We start from the raw sequence: 12661 nt of genomic DNA, 5'->3' as shown, positions 1-12661 counted from the left end.
CACCCTTACTGAGAAGAAGTTTCTTCTCAAATTTAAGTGGAACCTCTTGTGTTCCAGCTTGATCCCATTGCATGGCATAGTTCATGCCTAGGTGCAGGACCCTACACTTGCCCTTATCGAATTTCATCAGGTTCTACTGTGCCCAGTCCTCCAGCCTGTCCAGATCACTCTGAATGGCAGCACAGCCTTCTGCTCTATTAACCACTTCTCCAAGTTTTGTATCATCAGCAAACTTGCTGAGGATACACTCAGTCTCTTCATCCAGGTTGTTGATGAACAGGTTGAACAAGACTGGACAGGTCCCACACCTGTTTGCCAACTCCTGTGGTGACCAGGTGCCGCCTCACCAGCTCCAGCTCAGGTTTCCTCAGTAGCTCCCAAACTCTTCCTACACCTGGGTAAGCACCACCCCATCAAGGTGAGAGGAGACATATGAAGACAGACAGGACTGAAATCTAGCAACACTGCAGGTAACAGATGTTATGAGCCTAATGAAAGGGATTGCAAAAAGTATCGATGTAAAGTTATGCAGATGAGTCTGCAATGACCATTACATAAAATTAAATATCAAGGCTCTTCCTATGCTAATTCAGTGTATTAGTCGGGAACAGAAGAATAACCAATTTTAAGAAAAGTATTAAATTTTCATTAGTGTTCCTATACCTGATGTAAAAGTATGCATTGCATGCAACTGCCCTGCAGGCTCCTGTAGCTGAATACCCACATTATTACACTGCAGCATTTCTATGTAAACGGACAGGTGAATGGCTTATCCAGATATGACACTGTTTGCGTTATCCTGTAAAAATTAAAGCATGCTCCCAAGAAACACAAAAACCAACTCCATCTGTCTTAAGCAGTGACATACTAAAACTAGTAATCACTGTACTTTTATAGACACAGTGTCTTACTGACTACAACAGAATACCAGATATTATACTGAAAGTCTAACCTTCTCTAAACTCACTTGTTTCTTTTAAATTACATGTTCTTGGACTCATCTGAGAAAAACGGGAGGTTAATTATGATAGCACATTGCATAATTCCACAGCTAAATGCTGAAGTAGTTCTACATAAATGCCATATGTTTGTCTTAGAAAAACTGAAAAGATTAATTATAACAGAAGGCCAAGCCCAAGACTTTGGAAAGTAATACTCTGAACACAATTAGATCATTACACTGTGTACTATGTAAATTGAAGTTTTAATTAGTAGGTAAAACACTAGTCATAGCAAAAAAAATAAGAATTCAAAATTCTAAACTGCATGCGCCAGATTTATTTTTTACTCGCATTGCTTATACAAAGACACTGCTCAAGTCAGTCACAACAAGAGCCATTTAAACTTTTTACATGCTTTTGATGAAGGAACTACCTGTTAAGCATATCGATCTTGTTCTTCTTTGCCTGTTTCAAAGTTACCTGGTCACATCGTAAAGAAAAAGCTCTAATAAACAAACTAGGAAGCAGAGTAAGGAACCAGTTTGAAAAGTCAACTGAACAGTATAAGGTCCTTCAAGAGCTCCAGCAGCCATTTCTCCATCTCTGAATCTGGTCTATTCCCGCCTTCTACTTTGACCCCACTCCACTACAACACATCATTTCTTATAGCCTCCTCTCTCCCGAAGAAAATAAAGGGTTATTGTGGCCTGATCCATAATAGATCACCAATGGTAAAGAGAGCTTTTCCATCAAATTCAGTACACTCTGGAACATATCCAGAACATTAGTTATTTTACTCACCACATATTCAAACACAAGTGTCAAGGTCTCCTTGGTGTGAATGATGTCATGAAGCAGCACAATGTTGGCGTGTTTCAGTCCTTTCAAAAGAGAAGCTGAAAAGCAGAACATACATGTTATCTTAGAAAGGATCCAAATATTTTACATTGATTGGCTCTTCTTTTAGTGATCTAGATTATTTTTTTTGACATCTGAGTTTCATAACTTGACAACCAATAGCTGTACTTTAGTGTCTTCTATGTCCATGAGTTCCACACATTCAGTGTGTTTGAAGATCACCCCCATTCAGTGCTATTTTCTCCACCTTGTTAGTCAAACTCAACCACACTTTAAGGTAAAATGAGCTGTGGCTAGACAGGCTTTACTTATGCAACCTCGTCTAAGCGAATCAATCACATCTGATCAACCAGACAGCAAGTTCACTTCTAAACTCAAAGACAGGTTTTTGTCTCAGATAAAAGTCAACTTGTCTTTTCAAAATATCTTTTTTCCTATTCAACACAACAGAGCTGCTTTCTAAACAAAGTGCAGTTTCTCTCCTAATTAGTGTTTTATGCAATATTTCTCCTTCCTCTCAAACATAACACAGGTTGGATGGAATCAGTTGTGTTAGCTCATGAGAATCAATACATGACATATCCTCACCATATTTTTTTAAGGCACTAGCACACGTTTTCAGACTACCGACAAATAACAACTTATCTAGTGAACTCCCAGGTGACTTCCTTCCCTAAGTTTCTTTTATACCATAATTCATATTTAATGTTCACACCATATTATGTATTTAGTGTTCCATGAGATATGGTATATTTTAGCAATGCATGCTGATAAGCCACGTGTTGTTACCAATGGCATTCTGTCATTGGTGCCTTGTCATCTCATGCATACAACTGAGCAGGATTATCAGTCACCATAGCAAAGTAAGTAACAGATATAAAGACATGCAAATAACTGGCATATTTTGTACTGAATAATGTGGAATTTTCTTCTGTCACCATTCTTCTTTTTTCAAAGAAAATAATGAAACATCAAATGTGTGTCTCACTCCACTACTGTGCAAAGTGGAAACTGGGGGCTTCCATGGCACCATTACTGCTTTCTGTCCTACCAAGGGTGCTCCATCAGGCTGAGGTAACTTCAGGGGTCATCTGGCTTTGAATTCAGGTAAGTACATTTCATCTCTCACACTGGTCTTTGAGAGATCAATCTGACAAGCTGATCACTCCAGGAAGAAACACAATAGCAACATGGCATCTGGATGAATCAGTGTCCTTCTACAAGTAACCTCAGCAGCAAAACTTTTCAGTTAACACTAGACAAAAGGCAGATAGCGAAAGGGAAACTACCACAGAGCAGCTTCAAAGTGAGTGTATCACAGACATCCTGATGACAGGATTGCAAACCTGAGAACAAGCTCCATGACCAGAAATGAGGCAACCCTTCAACCTGGCTGAAGAGGTGAGAAGAAATGTTTCCAGAGAGCTTGCTTTGGCCTTCACTCCACAACTCAGGCTATTCAGAGAGTCAGCACCAAGGAACCTTTCCTATTCTCTGAATATGTTGCCACTGAGCTATAAAAAAGCTATTGCAACTAGAATTATTCTTTTTAAACATATGATCAGTGCATGTCTAGTAACTTTGAACATTCAACAAATTAAGTAGAAGCTTTTTTTCCTCCATGGAAGACCTGTGCCCAACTTTCACAGGATCCTCATTTTCAAATCTGGAGAATTTATTGGAGTAAAAGCTCAGACAGATTTGGATATATTGTTTTTTTTTTTAAAGGACAACAATGCAAAATTGCTTCTGAAAAAGGAATGGATACAAACAACAGGTAATAAGAACAACTGTTCTGAAAGGTACCTTCTATCAGAAATCAGAACTTTTAATGTTGAGGAAACCTCAGATGAGTTCACCTGTAGTAACTGAGTTTTTACCAGCTTTCCCTTCAAACTTTGTGAAATGACCATACATGCAGAGATACTGGGAACATAAAAACTGCCTCCTAGCAGAGCCTGTGTCAAACTGTAATACTATTTATGACCTCTGTCAGCTTTTGCTGTTCTGATCATCACCTGAGACCCTTAATTCCTCTAGTTGGCCATTACTTCATTGCTAAAATCTGTAAGTGGGTCATTACATCTTAAACAGTATGTCGAAAGCAACTCACCCCATGGTCTTTGCAAATACTGTCTCTCCTCTTCAGTCCCCTCCACCACTCTTATTTATCTTCTCTAATATCCACTTCTCCCCTTTTACAGCTCTAGTATTTAACATCTAACATGTATTACAAGAACTACAAAAAATCACCTGAAGGGTGAGATTTCTGTCTTCTCCATTAGGCCAAGTGAAATAATATAGCACAGAGACTGAAATCATCCTAATTGCACTAATTTTACACTGTGGAAACAAGAAGTAATTCCACTACTCATTTATATTTTAAGAAACCAAGCATAACTGGTAAAAGTAAGAGAATTACTCTGTGTGCTCCTCTATCAGGACTCTCACTGGTAAGATTGCTTGTCTTTGTGAAAACACTGCTTTGTTGCTAAAAAAAAAGTGATGAAAAAAGGAAATTAAAAAAAAAAATTGTCTGAAATAGGAAAGATGTTTCTTCCTCCACAGAGTACTTGAAAACCAAAATGAAATATGAACCAGTGGCACTCAGCATGTTTCTTTTTCCAGAAACATCCACTCTCAGAACAAGCGACCAATACATACCTCCTCTTTTGGGCAGCTTTTCTGCAAGAAGGGGATAGAACTTTACATGAACTGCACTAATTCAAAGACAAAACCCAGAAATTCACATCCAAGAGCATGAGAAAGAGTCCAGGGAATCTATCAGCATCAGGCAGAGACAATCTTGACTTCACCTTTGAAGCTGCCAAAGCAGCTGCTACTGGTGCTCAGCAAGAGCCTGGTGTTACTTCTAGAACAAAATAATTCCTCCAGAGAATGCCATGTCCATCCAGTGATTATCACCCACAGATTTCACACAGAGTTGTTTTCTTTTAAGATAAAAAGAGTAACATATTTTTGAAAAAGCGTTGCAACAACTCACAAAAGTGGGACCAATGCACTAGTACTCACTGTATCCTTAGCATGTATTTTTAAAAACAAAAACTATATAATGCTGCTTTTTTTTTTTTTTTTTTTACCCTTGGTATTAAATGTAACATAAACAGATGGCAGCACTTTTAATTCATTTCCCCGAAGAGTTTTGAGGAGGCACAGCAGCAAATAATGCTAAAATGCTTCTTTTAGAACTCTGGACAAAATACTGTACGCATTTGAATGGGCAGGGGCTTGTTCTGTCATCCGTTTGCACATTCCCTTACAACAAATTCTAGCTGTAAAAAACATGGCACAGGAATCGCTGACATACCTCAATAATTAACGACATCCTAGATGATAATTTTTGTGAGTTGTACATAAGTTTATGGTCTAAGCCACTAAAGTACCAACACTCAGCACTTTTCCATCGAGGGCTAATAACCATATTTGCATATGTAAAGGAAACACATTGTATCTGCTTGAATAACCATCACAGACTTCTCCTCCAACAAGAGGATGCTCTCATCTATTATGAGCTCCTGGCAAGCTGCCTTATTGCTTGTGTTGGTCAAGGAGCTTTTTGCTGTTCCCAGATGAGCTGGGTTCTAAAGTATGCTCACTCCACGAGCAAGGCAAGTAGATGGACTGCAGCCAACTCTTACCCAAAACCTGAGCAGCATCAGTAAATCAGTGTGTTACTCCCTGCAGGGTTTACAGTATCAGCTCAAGCCTGACACTCCATTAACAAAGCCTTGTGACTTTTAGATCAGCCTTGACTTACCTCTAAAAGTCTTGGAGTGTTTTGAAAAAGGCTATTCCAGCATGCCCATAAAGTAACATTTCACAGCTGTATGTCAAAATCAATAAAAGTTGACCCCAAGCCACAGGCAGGAAGAACTTTTCACTAGCAGGACTAGCAAAGATGCTGCTTTTGAACACAGGAAGTACATTTAGCTTGAACATTAGTTATGATCCTTGGATCATCCTACCACAATTAATTCAGTCTTGTAATTCCTGAGTATCATCTCTTTCTCATGTTGTGAAAAACCACAAATATCCCCTCTGGCCTTAGATAGAAGAATCATCCATTATTTCCAAATTGTTTGACATTTCAGTGACCTGGAAACTTTTCTCAGAAGTACTCAGCCTCATACTGCTCAGATCCACAGTAATGTACAACTGCTGCTGTTACTCTCTTGGATTTCTTATTACATGCAAAGGCTCTGATATTTCTGTCATTTTGTAAAAGTATAGCTATGAAAATGCCTGCTTTGCTCAGTATATAGTAGTTGAGGCGTACTCTGGGGCTACCGTGCACCAGTGCTCACCATTTCCCATGCTAGTCCACATACAGTGTTCACCCTTTCTCACTGTCACTCTAAGAGGACATCTCTAATTTGGAGAGTTTTATCCTTGAAGACAGCACATCATGGCAGTTTGCACCTAATATTGTTAGTGCAACTGTGCATCTTTGCTGCCCTGTTTAATCTCTGAGACACCAAAGAATACACTTTCTAGTCAGTAACACAAATTTGTGAAAGCAAGTAATTTGTTGGGCTTCAGAGCCAAACAACATATCTGTAAAATTCCATGGCTTGTCACACTCTGCAGACTCAATGGTGCTCTCTGACAGTGTGCCAACTTCCTCACATAAACAGTTGGATTCAGTCTCTGAGCTCTCCTGGCAAAGTATCTTTAGTGAGAAAACATTCATGTTTTTTCTTACATACTCAAACACGTCTTATTGCCTGCACAAACTACAGAAGCTCTGCTTCCCTTTGCAGCAACTTATGTTTCCATCCACACATCTTCTATAACAATTTTTAAAATTTGGCCTCGGAGCACAATGTCCCTTATGCTTCTCATCCACCTCCCACACAGCATGACTTTCTGTGTGCAAAACGTTACTTACAACTCTAGCACAGAGACAGGAATTCAGCACTCTGTTGGTTTTGCAGTAATAAATGTGCAGAAATTTCCTCCTCGGAAATGCAGTCCGCAAATCCACACTTCACTATTTTCCAGTTGACCCATCTGAAATAATTTACTACGAGGAAATAACTTTGCTTTCCTACAACCCTAATACGACAAAATTCAATTCAGTAAAAACTCTACATCCTAGGTAAGACCACACTGACCACAGACTTCCCATCTTCACACCACAGGTTATATTCTGCAGAGTGATCATTATTTGTAACTGATTTTAGAACTGCACAACTATAAAAGCACAGAATTGGTCATTTTCCACTCTGATCTTGGTGGACACAAAGTTATATAGGTCACTGTTCAGCTTTGAAAAATTTCTAGGAGGAAGTTTCTTAACAAATTTCAAAATAATCTGTGAGCTACAGAACAGGAAAAGCATCAAATCATTCCAATGAGATATTACGTAGGCTTAGCTGAATTACCTTCTTTACAGCCAGTTCCAACCTCATGACAGTCTCTTCTTGATTTATTGAATGGTCCTTATTCCAATTCTCATTAAGTCAGAAAAAAAGAAAAAGACACTCTGGCATTAAGGAAGTGCACAGAGCCTCCCATCCTTGCAAGAAAGGATTTGTTGGCCATTCAACTGTAGGCTGCTTTGCTGGAGGGATTACATGGATCACATTAGCTGCATCTGCCTCCTCAGGCTGAAATTCAGGCTGACATGAGTGGGTTGAACTTACCACCAAGTACTATTTTTATTTGTGAAATTTCTACTTGGTGCTCCTACTTGAAAATGTTGTATGTTATTAAAGAAGACATACAGAAAAAGAGCTTGCGTAACAACACATAGGCACCTTCCAAGGTCTTCTCACTACAGCTGTAGTCCCCTAAAGCAAAAGGCAAGTCACAAACCTGCTGAAACCTCTTTGCCTATTGAACTGGAACAAAGCATTGGAAGGACTGATCAAATAAGCTCTGGAAAGCACTACAATATATTATTCTAACAGATATACAGCAGACTGCTGCAATATGAAATGAATGTATCTTTCATTATGTTCTAGATATAAATTTATGCATTGTGTGTTGTTCCCAGTGCTCTTCAGACACAAGTACAGATGGAGGTTAAAAATAATGAGACAACATCCCATTAAAGCCAGAATCTCACAGAAAGACTGTAATATGCTACTCCTATCTTGTAGCAGCCAGTCTCATCTTGCCTTCACTGTCCGTTTCAGTATTCAAGAAGAGGAAACTCTGTAAACCCAAAACATGTCAGTGTGTACAGAAAACAAGTTGACAATGCAGATAGCATGTGAAAGCAGGAGTCTTTTTCATTACTTTTTTATGCAAGCATAGCATGACTGGGACTAGTAGCACAATTTACTAATAAAACTGTCACCATTTGTTATTAGTCTTGTTATCTTGTTGAATTTCACACACGGTTTTCATATAAATATCAATCTACCTCAAGATGACTTTTTGGAATTTTTTCAGTCTAAACAGTTCCTCCTATCTCCCAAAAACCAGGTTTTAGTGACCATTTCTGTAATCTACTGAGAAGCTTTCCCCTTGGGAAAAGAAACAAACAAACTAACTAACTAACTAACCACAATAACTACAAACCCAGTGTTTTGAAGTAGAGAGTAAAAATCTGGAAATACGGAGGCCTTTAAAATAGGAGTACAAATTTTGCCGTCTCCATGAAAATCCTCTAAAATTGGTCAAGTTACAGGCTTTTGAAATTGCCTCTTTGGGTCAGACTGACCGTTAGCCGTGTGCAGGGAAGGAGGAATAGAGAAAAGGGGAGATGGCATGAGAAGTTTGATCCACAGTGGAAACTAGGACAGCTGGGTAAGAAGAAAGAAAAGCCAGAGGACAACCAAACAGGCTTCACAGGTGGAAAAACACAGGGAGTGAAAAGTAAGCGCATGTAGTCAAGACAGAAAAGAGATGGGCTGCAGTGCATGGGGTGAGCAAGAACCCACACTTATGGGGAAGTAGACAAGAGCTTACAGACACTCATACGTGTTCGCCACTGATGCTCATATCAGAAGTCAAGTTTCCCACAGAGCAGTTTTCCTCATTCTGCTCCAATTTCAGTCTTCAGAGAAGTAACCTATGACAGCTACCAGCTACCATGTCACTTTAAGCAGGATGTGTTCATATGAGAGCCTGCAAACATGATGAAACATTGGAGTGCAGATGTAAGACCAGGAAATGGAATATGGATTTCCACTTGCTTTTTCCAAGAAAACTACTCAAATAAAAGCCTGAGTTAAAATACAGCAAGCCATGGGAAGTGCTCAAAGCAGACTACAATTATATGGATTTCTGCAATGCTAACTCAGCTTCTCCAAGATACACATTCCTGAGGTCACTACTGTGAGATAAGCCAGGATACGAGCTTTCAGTGCACAGCTGCTTCATATCTATCTTGCATTTATCTCGCACTTTGACAACTTGTAAGTTCAGAGACTAGCTTATCCTGCAGTTACCAACTTATGTGCTTGTAGCCATTAACTGTTCCCAACTTTTTCATTTTTTTTTCACAGAGGCAAGAAGTAGTTACTTAAATTTTATTTTTATATAGGCCCAGGTATGAGCTTGATCCAGCTCCATGGTCCAGCTTCAGCGGAAGGACCTTATCCATTCATCAGAGAAGCCAAAACGTTCACCAGGATCAAGTCAGAAGAAAATCAACCTGATCTTTACCTTCACCTCTACTGTTGGCTGAGCATCTCATTAAGTAACTCAAGCTGATACAATCACCATGTTCCCTATTTTCTGGACATTCAAACTTTTGATCTTCATTCACACTTATCAGAACTGTAGATTGCACAAAATTATTACAGTACCCCAAGCAACACTGTACACTGATATTACCCAATGCTACGCAAGTACTTGGAAAGTCATCTCAAAATCATCATTTAAAAGGACTCTCAGCAAGTGGGATGTTGAGAAGATGAACAAATATTTAAGTAGCCAGAGTACAATGATGAGTGTTCTAGAAAATCTCAAAACCATCTGTGTTTGAATAACGCACAGTAGGCACATACAGTTAGAGCCACCCATCAAGAACACAGAATTAAATTAATCGTTCATCATCCGACACAGGCAGAGATCACACAGCAGGAGTGAACATGGTGCTGTTGTGTAATTAAGGAATGAACAGTACAAGTAGAGGGACCAAATTAAGTTTTCACAAGTAAACTTAATTTTGGCAACTTCTGAATGATTGACTTTGCAGCCACAATGAAGACCCTCTCCTTCAAGTGGTATACCTGCAAAATTAGTATTACATTGTCTAAATGAGGGACTAAATAACTGAGTACCAGTACTGAAAATCATGCCCCGCTGAAGTCAGTGTGCTTTGTTATTCAGCTTTCCTAATGCATCAATATGAAAAGAAATCACTTAACCATATGTACCTGCAATGAATTATGGTTTTGTACACAGAGGACAGAAAGGCATCCTAGGAAAGAATTCAGTTGCATTAGCATGAAACCCAGTTGCCTATCAGCATACTTTAACCACTACTTATAAATGAGGAATTCTACAGAAAATCAGTTACAAAAATAATTTACTTTTGCTATATCTCACTGTGGGCCATTTCCTTCAGAAAAAAAAAGCTGTACAAAAAGCAGACATATTTATCAGCACACACTTTAGGTGGCAGGAAAAAAAATGCCCCTTAGCCCACAGATGGAAAATAAGGCTGGAATGAACATGGCATAGCTTTGTCTCTTGTGAAATGATTCAGAGGTTAAAGAAAGGTACTCTCAGTAGAAAGCTAGCAATTATTTATTTTTACAAATATTTTAGTAAACAAAACCAATCGCACTGAAAAAAGGCATACTGTTCTGTAACTGAAAAGAGAATGACATGGAGTGGGTATGGGAAATGAACAAGTATTTAATAATAAAGTGAATGAAATCCAGTTATACCATAACTTGCACTAAAAAGCAACTAAAAATAATGAACTGCTAGACTTCTAAGCATAATTACAATATGAATAATATCTATAACATTGTGCTGGTTTGACTGAAAGTGAGTTATTTTTCTTCATGCAGTTGGAAACCTTTATTTTTCATTGCTGGCATGGTCATTGTTTGGACTTAGTTTGAGAACAAGAGATAATACCCTAGGACAGAGTTAAAGTTTTTAACTGCTGTTCTCCGGAAACCAAGGCCTCCGAGTTCTGCCCACAGATATGAGGCAGCTGGACAGGGGCATAGATGGGGCAGAGCTTGATTGACATCCAGAATGATCAATAAGAATATTCCATGCCATTAGCATCACGCTTCATATTTAAGGAAAGTTGGGATCTTCCAGCTAGTCTTGGGAGTGGTTTGGAGCTGGGACAGAGACCTGTTAGGGAGAGTTCTGTTTGGGATTTTCTTCAATTTGGTCTTTTGCCATCTTGCCATTTTGCAGAGGCCTCCTGGCCTTTCTGCCTTTTTCTCTCTTCTCTCTCCAGCATCAGCTGTTCAGGACCAGGTGCTGTTACCTGGGACTGGCTGCTCAGTGTGGATGGAGTTCGTGAAGATTTGCATTGAGTATCTTTTATTTTATATTCTATTTCCACTTTTATAGATTAGTAGTAGTATATTAGTGTTTGTTGGTTTTTTTTTTAATTAAACTGTGGTTATTTCAATCTATGAGTTTCTTCCTTCCTTTTCAATTCTCTCCCCTGTTCAGGGGTGGGGGAGGGGGAAATGAGCAAGTGGCTGTTATGGTTGTATTGCTAGCTTGGGTTAAACCATGACAGCCATTCAAAAAAAAAAAAAAATTAAGGACAGGAAATAACTTTAATTCAGGCTAGATCTCTTTGATGCCTAGTACAGGTTTTGTATTAAATTTTTCTTTCCCATCCGAAAATATGTTAAGCATGCAAACTACAAAATGGCAAGATTCCCTCAAGTAACTTGTAAACTAATTTCCAACATGAAAAAAAGCAATAAAGGGATGAAGCAAGCTGGCAGACATTACAGCAGCAAAACGCAGTGATAACTCAAGTGAAGGTTAATTTTTTTCCAGACCAAATCAGGTGAAAGATATTGTATCAGAAGCTGCTAGCACTGCTGTACCACCACCAACAGCAAAGCCTTTTGGTGCCAACACTGCTGGTCATCCACTTGGCAATCACATCATTTAAAGCATGGTTTAAGCATTCTAGTCACATGTAAAGGCCCTTCCAGCTCACAAGAAACAGATTTGCTGTACTCCGCTGCCTTTGCCCTATGGTTTCTGGGTATTGTCTCAGTTCTTACCCTGTAATTTAATTGTCATTTCTCTTGCAGTTCATAGCACTCATCAACAACATTAACCAAATTTAAGGCGCAAGCAAACAGTAGGAAACCGAAAACCCTGACCTGCCGGATTTTTTGCTTTATTCACCCTGGAATGTAACTGAATCTAAATCAGGATGCCTGCAAACTTTACAAATTTACATTTAAATGACAGTGAAGATCTGTATTACCATGTCACTGTCTAAACAGCATGTGCTTATTTAAACCTTGTGGATATTGTTCAACTTTGAAATTTGCATTTTAAAGAACAAAAATTTTCCTCTAAGCAAGATGGTAAGCCCTGTATGTTTCTTTAAAAAGCAGCTGGCCCTCAGAGAGAACAGGAGAGGTGCTAGAACAGAAAAGATGGGCTGAAGGAATGTCTCAGCTTCACAGAGTTGACAGCCACAGCTGAGAGTGACAGGGTGATACAAAAGTTAAGTGATGCTTAAAAGAGGCCTAGTTGAGGTAACCTAGTCTATCCTATTTCTATCCTCCTACTTTTGCTAAAAACATCCTCACAATTTTCAAGTACAGATACACAATTACCTGTGTATATATGACAGCAACCAAACTGTGGATCTAAATCCATAATGGAAGGTATTTTGAGCAACAACATAATTAAAACTCACCCAAGAAATGTGAGAA

At 38.9% G+C, this 12661-nt stretch overlaps 1 protein-coding gene across 3 annotated transcripts in view; it reads right to left on the bottom strand.

Moving 5' to 3' along the window:
* The window catches only part of CDK14 (cyclin dependent kinase 14), a 319525-nt gene that overhangs the window by 183750 nt on the left and 123114 nt on the right, over nucleotides 1–12661 (bottom strand). For all 3 annotated transcript variants that reach the window (XM_013367818.3, XM_021290955.2, XM_021290954.2), the window contains one exon: nucleotides 1743–1837. In XM_013367818.3, the coding sequence (XP_013223272.1) occupies nucleotides 1743–1837 (95 nt within the window). The remainder of the gene's footprint in view (nucleotides 1–1742; nucleotides 1838–12661) is intronic.

Source organism: Columba livia, chromosome 2, assembly GCF_036013475.1.
Source record: "Columba livia isolate bColLiv1 breed racing homer chromosome 2, bColLiv1.pat.W.v2, whole genome shotgun sequence".
Lineage (NCBI taxonomy): Eukaryota > Metazoa > Chordata > Aves > Columbiformes > Columbidae > Columba > Columba livia.
Note: the sequence above shows the minus strand (reverse complement) of the source record. Positions and strands in the feature narration are given on the sequence as shown.